Source organism: Hesperophylax consimilis, chromosome 8, assembly GCF_061612785.1.
Source record: "Hesperophylax consimilis isolate HC1 chromosome 8, BYU_Hcon_1.0, whole genome shotgun sequence".
Classification (NCBI taxonomy): domain Eukaryota; kingdom Metazoa; phylum Arthropoda; class Insecta; order Trichoptera; family Limnephilidae; genus Hesperophylax; species Hesperophylax consimilis.
The window spans coordinates 31389496-31406486 of record NC_142843.1 but is presented as its reverse complement, the minus strand read 5'-3'; the positions used below and the strand labels follow the sequence as shown (position 1 = coordinate 31406486).

The 16991-nt window shown below is 37.8% G+C and overlaps 1 protein-coding gene across 1 annotated transcript; it reads right to left on the bottom strand.

The window, feature by feature from the left end:
• Window positions 1-3316: 3316 nt before the first annotated feature.
• Window positions 3317-6792, bottom strand: LOC149421883 (uncharacterized). Its single transcript, XM_089634328.1, has 3 exons — window positions 6411-6792; window positions 4508-6318; window positions 3317-3742 (listed from the first exon to the last, which is right to left on the bottom strand). The coding sequence occupies exons 1-3, from the start codon at window positions 6790-6792 to the stop codon at window positions 3317-3319; spliced, it is 2619 nt and encodes an 872-aa protein (XP_089490454.1).
• Between the last annotated feature and the right edge of the window lie 10199 nt (window positions 6793-16991).

Sequence of the window (16991 nt, the reverse complement as noted above, 5' to 3'; positions counted from 1 at the left end):
TACTGAGCTATTTGATTTTACGCTGAGAGCTCGTCTTTGTCAATCGATAATATCATCGTCCATCAGATAAGTGATGATTGTGTCCAAAGTATTTAGTTACTTCGGTCACCTTCAAGTTCACACCGTTCAGGGTAGCTGGAGGAATATTTTTCGGGCTTTGCCCATGTCTTATGGCCAATTGAGCTTTTTTAGTGGGGTTATACAACATTTTTATTTCTTCAGCATACTTTTCACAGATTTTCAGAAAAATGCGCAGTCCCCTTATAGATGGTGCCATGAGGACCATGTCGTCCGCATAACACTGTCCTCCGATGTGTTAGCCTTCTCCTGCATTAGTTTAAGTTATATCACCGCGGTTTTGAGTCCAGCCTGTACGTGTTGCCACAGAACACCTTGAAGGTGGGGATGCCAGATGCGTCCACCACCGGAGAGCTGGATGAGTATCGGTTTCCATGGACACATTTCATTTATGCGACACCGTTCATGAATCCCAACTGCTCTGGGTCTCGATTATCGACTTAATAATTCCACTCGAATAACTAGTGGTTCGACCCACTAGTTGTTCGAGTGGAATGAGTTTTGACGTTTGGCGTGAGTAAGTGTGTACCTTCGACGAGACTCAAAAATAAGAATGTTGATCAATGTAGGTATGTACTTTTGACGGCGATTGCGAGTGGCCTGGATCGGAGAATCCATATCCTGAGCCAATGGCACTGTAATAGAACCCACGATGAGCATACAAACTATCTCCGCGGCGCATACGTTTTAGATGTAGTTGGTAATATGTGAAAAGTACTGTTGATTCCAGCAGCAAATCAAAATTATTATGTATCATATAGAAACCGTATTTTAGTATAGTTGATTTTTCAGGGAACTGCTTATTTTGACGGAGCTTAGAACTTACAGTTGTGAAATTATATAACAAATTTAATTATGAAGAGACCTACTTTCTCTGTCACTTAGGGCGAGTTGTTTCGGAAAAGCTGAACAATTATTCAGATTCCCGAGTTCTATTCAAATGTAAGAAAATCTTCACGTCGATTTTAATCAAATACAGATTGGGTTGTTTCAACTCCGAAAAAGCTTCCGTTAAGGGACTGGGACACGGTCAAGCGGCTTGATCGCAAGCACGTAGTTTTTTTTGTCTATTGTTGTCTATTGTCTATGCTTAGCGGCTTGACAGCCCGCATCAAGCCTCTCCGTCAAGCATGGCCACGCCTTCCTGTGATTTCGTGGTGGTCTATGTATATGTACTTCTATGCCTTCCTGTCATTTCGTGACTCGCGGCAAAATGGAATCTGTCAAAGACAAAGCGTTCTTGGCTCTTACGTTAGCTTTATGTTTGAATAAAATAATAAAAAGAAACGAATTTGGTGTCAAGAATGGTACAAGTTAAGGTACCGCTTTACCCATGAGCATTTGCAAAGTGTATTACAGGCTACAGCTATTTTTTGTATGAATATCTTGTGCGGTATTCATACAAAAAATATGTTTTCTCCATTGAAAATTCAGAAAATTATTTATTCTACAGTTTGATTATTAATGACCTTGAAAACCGCTGAAATAATTATTAAAAAATACTAAAATACTTCCAGAATTTTTAAATTAGATGGATTTCTACAAATTGAACACAAAAACAATAACTAAGTACCTATTTTATAACAATTTTATTCAATTTATATCATTGTTTATGATACGTGATATTTATTTGTCTATTGTAGTTTGTCTATTCCCACAAAAATATAAATTTGCATCAAGCACCGCCGCCAGCACGTAGTTTTGCGCAATGCTTGCAAGCCAGCTTCGGTACACGATCAAAATGCTTGTCACAAAGTGCCATAGACAATAAACTACATGCTTGCGATCAAGCCGCTTGACCGTGTCCCAGTCCCATTTTATGGGACTGGGACACGGTCAAGCGGCTTGATCGCAAGCACGTAGTTTTTTTGTCTATTGTTGTCTATTGTTGTCTATTATTGTCTATGCTTAGCGGCTTGACAGCCCGCATCAAGCCTCTCCGTCAAGCATGGCCACGCCTTCCTGTGATTTCGTGGTGGTCTATGTATATGTACTTATATGCCTTCCTGTCATTTCGTGACTCGCGGCAAAATGGAATCTGTCAAAGACAAAGCGTTCTTGGCTCTTACGTTAGCTTTATGTTTGAATAAAATAATAAAAAGAAACGAATTTGGTGTCAAGAATGGTACAAGTTAAGGTACCGCTTTACCCATGAGCATTTGCAAAGTGTATTACAGGCTACAGCTATTTTTTGTATGAATATCTTGTGCGGTATTCATACAAAAAATATGTTTTCTCCATTGAAAATTCAGAAAATTATTTATTCTACAGTTTGATTATTAATGACCTTGAAAACCGCTGTCATAATTATTAAAAAAATACTAAAATACTTCCGGAATTTTTAAATTAGATGGATTTCTACAAATTGAACACAAAAACAATAACTAAGTACCTATTTTATAACAGTTTTATTCAATTTATATCATTGTTTATGATACGTGATATTTATTTGTCTATTGTCGTTTGTCTATTCCCACAAAAATATAAATTCGCATCAAGCCTCGCCGCAAGCACGTAGAATTGCGCAATGCTTGCAAGCCAGCTTCGGTACACGGTCAAAATGCTTGACACAAAGTGCCATAGACAATAAACTACGTGCTTGCAATCAAGCCGCTTGACCGTATCCCAGTCCCATTATATTTTAATAATCCGTTCCAGTGTTCCCCGCCGAATCGGGCAATTATTGCAGAGAATAATTTTTTTGCGAGACAGGAATTATTTTTACGCTGGCAACACCTCGTATTTTTATCAATCTGTCAAAACTTTTTCCAGCCGTCGCGTTGTTGGACTGCCTATATTTTGTGATTGTTTAATGTCTCAATTGTTGAAAACTTAAAATGGATCCAAACTTACTGTAAGTATTGTAAATTATACCCTTTGTCCATAATAAATATGAACTTTATGAATAAATAATACACATGTTTGTAACCGTATAGTTACGTGACGGCAAATTTTTTGTTTATTTTTATATATTATGTTGCATTCCGCCACACTTTAATAATGTGTTACCGAGGAATATTATAAATAACGTTCAAAAAAATATCCGTAAGAAACGTGAAGATGGATTTGTGTATTTTGACCTATTAAATATAATATTTCAAGTGCATATTTAATTTTATGTATTCTAACTGGCGTTCTAATTGAATGTCAATTGTCTTTTACATCGCAGAACGGTTGCGTTCACTGCCACTGCTTTTGCAGTACCTGCATATCACCACACGCCCTCCTGATGTCGTCATCACTGTACAAATTGACTTAACCAGCCCGGAGGCCTTCGCACCCTAGTGGGTCGTCCTTCTGTACTGGTCTCTCCTTCTTCTTCACTGTCCTCTTCAAACACATCGAGAAGATTTACGGTGGGACTTGCGGCCAATTCCTCGCATCTCTCTTCAGACTCAGTTCGTTCTCTGTCAGGCATCTTCCGCAGGTCAAGCACATGTCTTGGTACACCATCAACTATGATATTGTTGACTGAATTAAGTCCTGTCACCCTTCCTTGCCTCCAGCGTGATGTACATCTTTTGTCTACTGGTTTGACCGCAACGACATCGCCCACTTCAAACTCAGTCGATACTTCCTCTTCTATATTCACTTGCGCAGAAGGGTGCCTCCATGAATAAGTGTGAACCGAGCTAGAAGGCGCAACACCCTCATCCTTCTGACTCTTCGCAGCCAAATTATACCAAAATACTGCCTGCAGAGGATCGCTTACACTTCTGGCTGCAGTTCTCTTTATTGTTCGATGATGTCGTTCAACTATACCATTTCCTGCTGGACGGTATGCCGCGCGAAATCTTTGACGTACATTCCATCTCTTACACATATCTGCAACACTATAGGAACGAAACGCAGTACTATTGTCCATGAGAACTTCACTGGGCGGGCCTCTTTCCCGAAACACTTCTTCCAGATTTTTGACAATCGAAACTGCGTTCTCTGATTCGATTTCCCGCCACACGGCAAATCTACTTGGCCCGCAATCGATGAGTGTGAAGAAACATTTCCTACCGAAATGAGTGACATCAACTGCCAAGCGACTCCAATTTGTTGCAACATTGAGGTTACCCGCTTCATGGGTTGACGGCGGTGGGTCAATTGTCCTGCATTGTATGCAGTTACGTACGCATCTATCGACGTCCTCTCTTCTCACCTCGGGATCAACCAGCCGGGCAAGATGAAGCGTTCGCTCTACTCCAAAATGATGCTGAGCATGTAAAGCTTCTACGCTTAAAGCACATATTTGCTCTACAGTTTCTTTTTCAAGTATCTCCAACCTCTCTTCATACTCTGAAGATTGTAAGTCTCTTTCATGACGTTTCCTGTCATGACTACTCTTTACCCAGGCCTTGCAGACCCTAGTAAGTACATCGGCTTTATTTTTACAAGACTCTACAAGGGTGATCGACAATGTGAGATCAAATTCTTCTACAATCTCCTTCACCAATCCCAGACGCCGCTTGACGAGCATCTCTGACATGCCAGAAACTTTTACACGACTACTCCCGGTGAGTGTAGATTTCACCCAGCACAAAACCGTTGCCGAATCTGTAATTATTTCCACAACTTGAAGATTCCACTTGAGAGCTAGGTTTAATCCCTTCAGGACAGCATCTAGCTCCGCTATGTTAATATGCGCTACATCGGTTGTCTTACGCAGCCATGCGGCGTCTTCAACAGTTCTTCCCTCAATTTCCAAGGTAACTCCAAGGGCCAGATTACTTGCATCACAATAAACTCTGGCATCACCTAATGATTCAGGCACTAGCCACTCCCCTTTTACAGGATCGTCAATTCTCACTCTCACCAGAAGCTCTTCAGCCATTTGTTGGGCCCTGTCGCCAACGTAATCATCCCATGCCTGGCCTTGACACTCTCTCTTCATGAAGCTGCAGGCTGTCCTTAACCATCCACACACAGGATAGTGCCCAGTCAGCTTGCCACAGATAGAAAATAATTCCCTTCTACTCAGGTGCGATCCTTCTTGCATTATGGGAATGTCATTGCCTCTTCTAAATATAAGACGTCCGACCTTATCACGTTCAATACGCAATCCGAGTACTCTTGCGCCCTCCAGCTTCTCGGGAGGCTTAGTTACGAGACCGTAAGTATGCAAGTGTGCCGCAACCTCTTCAGCTGATATTATGTTTTCATTCACTATAATGTCATCGATGTAGCTATCTGTGCCCCGTCGCACCCTTTCGTCAAGCGAGAGCACCTCGTTTACAATCCGTGTCATGATTTTGGGACCACACTTTAACCCAAAACCTAATCTTGTCAAACAGTATGTTTTGCCTTTATACTTAATGAGTTGGTACTTCCAAAGTTTTTCGTCAATGTGCACTTCTAAATATGCTGATTGGAGATCAAGCAACTTTAGAGGTTCACGTAGCTTCCTCCACTTCCGAAGTGTCTCATCACACACTGCTACATCCTCACCAGTATGGCACTGAACACTCTCGTTGAGTTCACGATAATCCAAGACAGGACGTACTTTTCCTTTGTTCTTTTGGATCACAGCCATTAAAGGAAGGATACCACCGGAGCTTCCCTTCCATGGCCTGAGCCAGCCCTCGGAGATCCACCTTTGAATCTCTTCTTCAAAAGCTGCCTCCGCTTCTGGTAACTTAGTGCTTCTATAGCACTCTACAGTGTTTTCTAATTCAGCAGGAGAACCTCTCCACACCCAACTCACGCACCAGTTTCTTCCGTTGAATGTAGCTTTAAAATCCTTGTTCTCAACAGATATTCTGTCTGACGAGGTTTCACCAGACTCGACACAATTAGCACTGTACTCGTCTAGTCTGCTTCTTACAAACTCTACCCTATCGCGCATTATCGTAACACCACCCAGTTCTTCGATAACGTCCATGCCCAGTATAACATCGACTGCACTTAATAGTTTTTTCACCACCACACAGTCTACCAGTAGCGACACACCATGCACTACTATCTTGGCGACACCTCGCTCCTCACAAAATACACGACTGCCATCAACAGCAATCACATCACAACCAGGACCTTGTACACTACACAGCCCACTCATCACTACTGTACGAGAACACCCTGAGTCAACGAGTGCACGCACCTGCTTTCCATTGACTGCAAATTGGATTATTGGTAGCGCCTTTATTCTTGATTCAGAAGAGCTGCCGGCGCACCAGTTCTCCTGCTTCCGTTTCCCTTCCCACAGTGCCTGGCCAAGTGACCATCTTTTCCGCAGTTCCAACAGACACTTTTCAGCTGCTCACAACAGAATTTGACCATGTGTGGCCCACCACATTTAAAACAACGCCGTCTTGCATTTGGAGATATTGCGACAAATTTCTGTTGGCCCTGAGCCACCGCCACGACAGGCTGATCCACGAGCTCTGCCATAAGAGCTCTAGCACGCTCCATGATTGTTGACAGCGGCATTGTCTCTACTTTTGGCTGCGCGCGCAATTCACGTGATACCACTGAAGGCAGACCCACTATGAAAGCTTTCATGAGGAGAGCATCCGACGTCACACCCGCTAGCCTTGCCAACCTCCTCAGGTCCGTCATATAGACGTCGACCGGCTCATCACGCCATGTGCGCCTCACGAACTCCTCATAGGCCAGAAACGGGTTTGTTGCGAACGCACAAATCAACGCATTTTTGATGGCGTCACCATTGCCCTTATCCTCTGCACTCAGCTCATTGTAGACAGCAAATGCAGGTCCCTCCAGAAACATCGGGATGATCGCGCACACATCTTTTACTTCTTTAATTTTTAAAACCAACTCGACTTTTGTTATCCACTGAATAACGTCGCTCTCGCCATTAAAACACCTTAATAAATCTCCGAGTTTAATATTTGACATCTTGCCGAAATAGCTTGTATTCTAACTGGCGTTCTAATTGAATGTCAATTGTCTTTTACATCGCAGAACGGTTGCGTTCACTGCCACTGCTTTTGCAGTACCTGCATATCACCACATTTTATATCAGCAATTCCTTGTACGATCTTGTTACTTATAAATATGAAATGTGTTTTCAGGAAACAATGCAATGTTGGTGAGGAAGTATAGCCATATTCTCACCAATAAAAAGACCGACGCAGTCATCTTCAAACAACGAGAGGCGACATGGCTTACTCTTATATCCGATTTCAATGGCGATGGATTCTGTCAAACAGCTCCGAGCTCGGTTTGAAAATATGAAGCGTCGGGCAAGGCAGGTTTGAATATATTTCTTAATTGGTATTATTCTTAACGCCATAATGCTGTTAAATGAACTGTTATATTTAGTGATTGGTTGCCCTGATGCTTTGTTTAATTCATGCAGGTATATATGTTTATTAATTGACTTTTAATAATGCTTCAAGGACGGTAGCAGAGAAATTCAGGAGAGGACTGGCGGTGGACACAAATTTTATGCGGAGCATAGTGGCTACTTCGATTGACGGACTCCAGCGTGTTTGACGATGACATCAGCACTTTGGGGCTGCAGGAGCTAGCTGGTGGTGGAAGAAGGTGGGAGTTTGGTTAGCGCCACAGCTGAGGTTTATTATGGTGTTGACTGCAGTTTACTAACTACTACTACAATGTTTCCTAGTTTTATATTAGTTCTTCATTTAAGATAATCTGGTTAATTAATGCATTTTCACATTTTTTTAAGCTTCCAACTCCTACCCCTTTGACAGCAGCGCCCCAGAACCAACGATCTAAAAACCTATTTCCTCTCCTTTTAAATGTAAGCGAATTTGTCGAATGATTTTATATAAGATGTTAGTAGAGTGTAGTGTAAAGCAATTATTTTACATTATCGTTGCTTTATTTAAGATAATAATCTGATTAGTTAATGTATTCTCATGTTGTTGAAGCATCCAAATCAAACCCTTTTGACAGAAGCGCCCCCTATTATTATTATACATACCGATTTCCGGTTTAAAAAAAATTGGATTATTGAGACAAGAACGAGTAATATCGGAGTCATGCTAAAACTAAACTGAGATGAAAGCAGTTTATTCCCCTCTGTTCACTATCTACTGGGTGAATTCTTTAATGTGCTAATATTAATTTTAATAATTTTTCTCTTTTTTATGTACACAATTCTTATGAAGTATTTTCTGGCTTCACAATTACCTACATTATATTACATGATAATACTAACAAATGTACATTGTGTACTTACGACGGGGTACTCCAGTAAGACCGCATTTTTCTTTTCTTTCCTTTTAAAACTGTAAATTTAAAAAAATGCATTTTATGCAATATTATGCACGGCATGTCCAGGTTTTTATATTATGCATATTTTTAATGCTGTGTGACCTTTACTTTATGGGCCGTATAATCTTTTGTGTTCTTTCTAATGTTTTTCAATTATTGTCAATTATTGTTAGAACAAGATGAATGAATGCATTCGCACACAATTAACTAGTCCATTATATTATGTTCTTAAATGTTTCTTTCCCATTGTATAAGTATGTATTTTTGCTGTAAATTATTCTTTCTTCCGAGAGAGTATTCTGGTATAATTTTACTTTTTTCAGGGCATTAATAAAAAATAAATAATCACAATCGCTAATCAAGTCGCTACAGCGACCTTGATGTGATTTACTATGTAATACATTTCTAGAATGATCTATGTTATTACTAACTATATATGGAGATAATATACAGTACCATAGTTACCTGGTAGATAAGTATGGTACTGTAGACAGTATGGTACGGTACACTTAAGATTAATACTTAATTAACATTAACTAATTGTTAATACAGGATTTAGAACATAATTGGAAAATACCATAAATATTATTTTAAACCTTTATTTTCTTATTTTTAACTGAATTTATATTAACAAATTATTATAATCAATAAATATTAGTCTGAAACACCCATACATATTTAAAAATAAATAAACTCTGAGAAAAAAATAAATGCTGCTGATGGAAATTGAACCTGCAACCTTACGATTTATTCATTTTTTTTCTAACTGTCCATTTATCTTTTTTTTTCTAATTTCTACAGTGTAGGTAGGTGCCTTACTTATTTTCTCTTTTATTTTAATTTGTTATATTATTTTGATATATTTTGTTCCTCACTTATGTAAAATACAAATAAAAGAATATACTACATCTTGGTACTCTATTTATTTTATGAAATTAGGTAGGAGTATGCAGTTACACTTAAGTTATTCACATTCAATAACGATCCAATGCATATTACATAATATATGTATATGTGAGATAGTTGTTCAAAACATTTCTAATAGTATGTATTCTCTATTATTAAACAAAGTAATTTACTAAGTTTATAAACATTAAAGTATAAAATAAATAGAAGATTTATCGTTACATTAATTATTTTGTACATGTTAACTATCTATCTCTGAATATATGTAAATGGTCGTTGGTTGAAAATCTCTGAAAGTTCTTCATTTATTGCTTTGAAATTTAGACACAATGTTGCATTCAAATATGCATGTGTTTTTATATACCTACATTATTTAGATGACACCTGTTACAGGTAAAACAGACTGAGCCACAGCAACACGTGGCGGGGTACAGCTATGTTTGAATAAAGACATTATTGTTTTGAAATTCAAAAGACTTTTATTATCTTCGCTCATGTACCAAGAGATTGTACACATGTGTTGGAGTCTCCAGGCGGAAGATGTTACAGAAAGTGTTGCCCCATGGGTTGGTAAAGAATCAATATAAACCGAGTTCTGCACAGAGAAGTAAAGTAAGAAAACAGTTTATAAGGCGGTCTACTGTGGAACCTCTCTTGCAATGCAGGGTTTTACAGCACTCGGCTTATGTGGATTCCTTACCGACACGTGGGATGACAGGCTTAATGGTACAGAAGGAGGTAAGATAGGGCTTTTTGTGCTGGGTAGTATTTTACTATTTATTAGTCCATCAATCTGGCAAAATATGAGTTAATGAGGGTTTGACGAACGTGGTCATCTCCCCTGTTAAAGATTGGAGCTTGCACCAGTACATCGTTAACCTCGTCCAAGGGGTCTATGAATACAGGTGGATGACTACATGCATTTTAATTTATGAAGAAAGGACTGGAAGCCATCTTTTAACAACTCCAAAAGTTCTTTCAACAACATTTCTGGTCCTGATCTGACTTTCTTTATATAAATGTTGTTCTCGAGAAACGGAATTCCTTAAGGGTGTTAGTAAATATGGCTTTATTCCATAACCACCATCTCCAACAATGACTTCATCTCCAAACTCACCGCATTCCAACCTTACTTTGATGCTGCTACTATTAAAAAGATGGGTATCTCCAGGCCACCTGGCTACTATGTTGGTCATAATTTGTGATATATTGGTCGACAAAAGAAACAAACTTGTAGTTTTTCAATATTTTTACCAGTTTTTTCGTCATTTTAAATCACGGAAACCAACGATATAAAAACGAATTTCGACAATATTTTATGTAGAAAAGGTATCTAAACTTCTTCCCACAAAAACTTTAACTTCATAAATTTTAATCGTTGGGTTTTCTTTGCGTTATTTGCCAAAATAGTGAGGGTCGTTATCACCAGTAATTGGCACATACGATATGTCAGATCGCAATTGTGACGTTTGCGCATGCGTCAATCTTTTTCAAAATGGCGGATCGCGTTAACCGGCCGATTTCGGGTGATCACATTTTATGAATATTTCGTTGAATTTTCTCTTGACGGACGATGAAACAACCCAATTTATGGAAAATTGAGTGATTGACGTTGTGATGACTTTCTCACACGTGATTTTTTCCGAAACAACTCGCCCTTACTGAAGATAACTTAGCAGTAGTCTTCAATCCTTATGTACAGCAGTTGAACGGAGAAATATGCTTTTGTTACTTGCTAAAGATTTTGGTCTTAACTGGAATCAATGACAACATCTGCATAAAGTTGCATTTGTGGAAAATTCATCATTCTTACGGATATGAATACAAAGTGTGGGTTCGAACTTTGAAAGCCGTTTATAACGGAAAAAAAGGATGAATATGATAAAGAAAACATTAAAAAAAAAAGTGGGTGTGTCAAGCCTACGCAAGACAGAAGTGAAACTTCTAGTATTCCTCTCTCTCTATTTTCATTTCATCAAAAATTAAATGAATTAATTAAATGAACTACAACTATAAATGTAAATGTAAACGCAACACAAAACGCGAACACAACTTATCACAGCGGGAGCACGCTGCTAACTGATTCACTGGCCGTGGTGGGCGTGGCCGCGCAAGTGCGCTACCGGCCGACCTGCTAAACCGAACTCGTATCTCGCTCGTAACTCAAAGCAAAACGTTCGTGAGCGGCTCCCCCACCTCAACAAGCGCATATGGTGAGAGAAGGACAGTGAACGGTGAGCGGTGGTGGGGGTACCCGCATTTTCGTGTCGATCCTGACTCGGTTTTACTCCGTCCCCGAAAATCCATTACGCGCCTAAAGAAGTTTCACTTCAAAATATACAGAAACATATTTAGATTTCAGTTAATTTAATGAAGGAATCAATTTAGTGTAGGTATTGGTACTCGTGAGAGAATGAATTAAAAAAGCACGTCACTTTAAAGTTAAAAAACACACTGGGTCGACGTATGCTATGTGAGCAATGCATTACGATATTTAGATTAATTAAAATTCTTAAATTTTCTATGGAAATAGATACTTTAGAAATACACTTGTCACACGCAACTCAAATCCACGCTTCCATCGCTGGGCAGATCGGGGCTGTCCAAATCGGCGTAAAACGTGTTAAGATAGAGGGGTGGCGTGACGCCTCCAACGAGTTGATTTCACATCCATGAGTGGTATGATCTATGCATCTACTGTTATGTTTGGTATATCTATGTTTTTTTTTGTTTTGACAGTTGGCTTAATAAAATAATAAACTAAATAGATCGTCATCAAAATCGATTTCTAAATCGCAAGACATGATAAAGCTACAATTTACGTCTGTTAAGTGAAACACATAAACAATAATAATTGTTAAATCAACTGATTCGCGTGCGCGCCTCGTACTTTAGAACTAGAGATAACTTGTCACGGGTCACAAGCGTTGCATGTTTGGAATCACTGTGAACGTTGACCTGGAAACGTGGTAATGCATGCATCACGTACGCCGACCCAGCGTGTTTCTTCTTTAAACCTTATTTCGATTACAGCAGTATTCTGCAAACATTATTTTTTCTATCTAACAAATTTCACATTAATACTTCTGGTTCATGTGAATTCCAAATAATAATACCACTATGATGGTGGTACTGAAAACATACTTAGTTTAATCTCTCTTATAATTTGCGGTTTTCTTGAACTCGACTGGTTTTTCCTTTTGCTCAAATCCTTCCAGCATCATCTTGGATGCTCTTATTAAGGGAGTCTCAAATGTCAATGAGAAAAAAATTGACAATACGAAACTCACGACGACTGTTCCAAGTCCGAACATACACTGAAATCAAATAAATTCTATTGAAATTACGCATAATAAAAATATTTTTATTGCATAATTTCAGCACGTCAATACGCGCTAATTAAGGCTTTAAGACAATAATATTTTTTTTTATAACGCACTAATTACGTTTTAGGTATGTCTGAATTTAGAACTACTATAATTTTTATGAGTAAGAAAGATGACGAGAGTAAAAAAAATATCACACCCTTACACTACAATACAACAGAAGCAAAAAATTATTAACAAAATAGATAAATGCCGAATAATTGACTGAATTATCAGAGAAGAGTTATAAGAGATAAATAATATATAATTTTTTTTAGTTTTATTACATAAGTTCATTCGTATACATTTTGTCTTTCTCTTGGTAAAATAACTAAACAATGATATTTCTATACCCGCTTTTTATTGGTGACCCGCTTCTATGCAGATTGGAATATATCCTGAATAAAAATTACGTATAAATCACGAATGGTAGCAATTGGCATTTAATTACATTAAAATACTGTACATTTCTTGATTTTTAAAATCACCACCTATTTTATCTGGGCCGACCTGATTGAATTTTTTCGAGTTTTAGTACTTTTGCCAGGTAAAATATGAATTATTAATTCAATAATTATGTTTATAAAACATAAAAATTGATTAAACAAATAATAAAAATGCATGCCCAGTATCTGACTACCGCGGGGTTATAAAAATACATTCAAATATGAGCTATTTAAAATGATTTTCAAACAATATACTGATAATATACAAATGTATTTAACATGTAATAAAAAACTAAAAAAATGATTGCATTTGAAAGTACAAGTACAAGAAAAAGGTGACATACGTAGAAATATGGAATACAAGGTGCGTGCTCTTACTGCAGCGGGTATTGCCGTCTCGCGGCCAGCCTCGAGGTACGAGACCGTGAGAGTGATGAGTATAGGGTTGAGGAGGTAGTTGCAGTAAGTCACCCTTGCCAGTGGGATCCACCACTTTTGGGACAGAACACGGGCCAAGGCTCCTGAAATAGACCACCATCATATTTCAGATTCTATAGCATAGAACCGTTCACTGATAAAACACGAACAAATCAAGAACGTTCCTCGTTTGAAACTTGAATGGACCTTGAATTGGAAAGCCTTGTATGTATATGATATTATTTTAACTCCAGAGAGGCCCTTAAGACTCACCAAAGATATGTATTGTACTACCTGACAACGAATAACCTAACAATAATTCCCTTTACTTCCATAATAGATGCTTTTACAACGATGGAGGACAAAGCTAGCAGAGGATTGAACACACTAACCTAACCCGACGCATTTGTTCACTCAGGTACTAACCCTTACATTCTCGTTAAAAAACGGTTTCGTTTTGTGGCTTCTCTAAATAAGATTAGGTACTTTAGTTTATTTGAGACAAATATACTCTGTATTTGGTTAACCCTTTCAGTCCCAGTGTTAATTCAAATTAACACGAACTTTATGATTTTTTTATACAGTAAAGGTAGCGATTTAGAAAAGCCAAATTTTTGTTTTCTTATAGCTTGTTATCTTTTCTGTGGCGTCTATTTTTTCGCTCGTTTGAAATCCTTATTCCCGCCACAAAAAAGATAAATATTTTGTCATTTGCTGATTGAAAACTTTTCAAATAATTTTCTGAGGTATTCTCAAGCATTACATATTTTATGCATGTGGAAACAATAATGCAGGAGTGAAAGGGTTAAAATAAAGAGTTGTTTAATTGACGTGAAAAAATTAAGAATTTTGAGGAATATCTACCTGCATTTTTTTAAATGTTCAAAGAAATGTACAATGTATTTTAAGTACATGTTTCTGTATTGTCGAATCAATATATATTATTACGTATAACAACACGCAAGTTACACGTGATATAATATTTTCACTAAAAAATCAGAAATAAAGTTAAAGTTATAAAGATTTTTTTTCAATTTCTTTTTGAATATTTGTAAAATTTAATACCTACATATATTAAGGGGGTTTTGTGTTATTGGTACACAGTTCAATGGAAAAATCTAAAATCCTTAATAAACATTAATCTTTGTTTAAGCTTGGTTCCAGCGAGAAACGTTGAAAGGATTTTTAAACTTCACGACGTCAGAGTGGTCGCGAGTTTTGCTACTTCATCGCGAATGTTTTTTATTTATAAATATTTAAATTATGTTTTGTAATCATCTTTTTCACAAAATTGGTACAATTTACCTCCATGCCCCGCCGCACTGGCCATCAGGAACCACGTAGCCGCCAGGGACCACGCGGGCCGGGAGAGCGACATGTACAGCATACTCCCGATAGGCGAGTAGTTCCTGTCGGCTTTAGCAAACAGCAATGCAAGTATGATGGCTACTGACACACTCCAACATATCCTTATCGTCATCTGAAATACATATTCATTAGGTAGGAGAGTCATACAATCCCGTACTATATTATCAAGAAATAGTGTAGAAACCACCTCCGTATGTGACATCTGAGTACTACAAACGTTTCAATTACATTTAAAATCTAGGTTCTCTGGATTATCATATTTGGTTATAAAATGAAATATGTAACAAGAAAATATTCATGGGAATGAAGAGTCCCAAGAATATGATCCATGCGTGTCCTGCGGCGCTCCGAAGTCTTCCCGTTGCCGGACGATAGCCCTAACTTGAAGACATGGCTAGCTTTATTTTATCCCAAGAATGAGACTCGCGTATGTCCCGCGGTGCTCCGAAGTCTTCCCGTTGCCCTAATTTAAAGATATGGCTAAGCATTATGTTATCGTATTTCTATTAGACGATTGATTTTATTATACGAATTTGTTATGAATAAATAAATATATCTTCCCAAACAACGCCTATTTTAAGATGTTTTATTTTTTAATATATGTACGTATTATCACAGTAGGTAGGGCAAGATTAATTTGAAATAATTAAAATTTAATACTGATTGGCCTCTAAAAATATGCAAAACATAATTCTTTAATGGCCGTCATAACTTAATTTAAACAAAAACATAATTAAAGTTGCACATATCCGTTATAGATATTCGCTATACCTTCAGAAGACATTTTCAGTTTATAGTAATCTGAAAGTATGTTGCCTGTTGTATGCTGACGATGCGGTGCTGATTGCTAATAGTATGGATGATCTGAAGTCTCTTGTGTCTAGGATGAACGAAGAATGCATGAAGAATGAGTTAATGATGAATGGAAGCAAGTCTAAAGTAATGGTGTTTGAAAGAGAGAGTACGAAAACAGTGTACAATATAGCTGTGAATGAGGAATACTTGAAGCAGGTGGATGAGTTTGTGTATTTAGTCAATGATGAATGGAAGTAAGTCTAAAGTAATTGTGTTTGAAAGAGAGAGTACGAAAACAGTGTGCAATATAGCTGTGAATGAGGAATACTTGGAGCAGGTGGATGAGTTTGTGTATTTAGTTAATGATGAATGGAAGTAAGTCTAAGGTAATGGTGTTTGAAAGAGAGAGTACGAAAGCAGTGTGCAATATAGCTGTGAATGAGGAATACTTGGAGCAGGTGGATGAGTTTGTGTATTTAGGAAGATGTTTACGAGAGATGGGAAGGCTGACAGAGATATTGAAAGAAGAGTAAATGCAGGTAACTCCATTAATGGAGGACTGAACGCAGTTGGCGTTAACAAATAATTGTCCAAATAAGCGAAGTTAGCAGTCCACAATGGAGTATGTAGGAGACGATGTATGAATGTGAATGAGGCAAGAAGTGTGTGCCAAGACCGAGTTACACCCTACACGCCTAAACGGCGTTGTTCCGTAACGCCAATTGCTTTTGACAGGCCGTGTACTAACCAATCGTATCGTCAGAATTTGAACTGTGTAGTTTAAGTTCGCACAAGTCAGCTAAAACGACGGAAAGCCGTGAGCCGAGCCAGTTGACAAAAGACCGTTCGCCCCGCCAAATCTCAATCGCCGGTTGTCTAATCGGAATAATCCTAAGACGTATTTTTATCGCAATTTACTTTAAAACAACAAGTGCTAAAGAACCACCAGTTCAGTTCCAGTGCTGACAGATGAGGCTGATGCAGATTTCACCATCATTTCACCGGTAAGTTGCTTGTGAAGTAACTTTACGCATTGTAATATATTATAATAAAACAAATAAAAAACTTTATTCCACTTAATTTTATTTTGACCGTAACCGGTTTCAGCTCGTCAAAGCCATCTTCAGACTGGTACACAAAATTCTTAGTCTACGGTTTATATACACAACATATGGGGGAGGGGGGAGAGGGGTAGTTTATAGGGTTTTAATCAATTTTATTTGTTACTAAGTGGTTTAAGATTGTTGAATTTCTAAATATTTGGTAATTCCAGTAAGCTAATTACCTTGGGTTTGTAGCTTATTTCAATATTTATTAGGGAAAAAACCTCACAGGTAATATGCATTATTAATGACCTAATTTTATTGTCAAATCATTATTTATGATGGGATTATATTTGCTTTTTGAAAAGATACATGTTTACATT

Excerpts from the sequence above, each read along its gene's own strand:
- LOC149421883 (XM_089634328.1), bottom strand. The coding sequence starts at position 6,792 with ATGTTTCTGGAGGGACCTGCATTTGCTGTCTACAATGAGCTGAGTGCA. Across the intron at positions 6,319-6,410 it reads TGTCGTGGCGGTGGCTCAGG|CTGAAAAGTGTCTGTTGGAA; the intron begins GCCAACAGAAAT and ends TGTTGTGAGCAG. Across the intron at positions 3,743-4,507 it reads TGGGATTGGTGAAGGAGATT|AGTCAGAAGGATGAGGGTGT; the intron begins GTAGAAGAATTT and ends TTGGCTGCGAAG.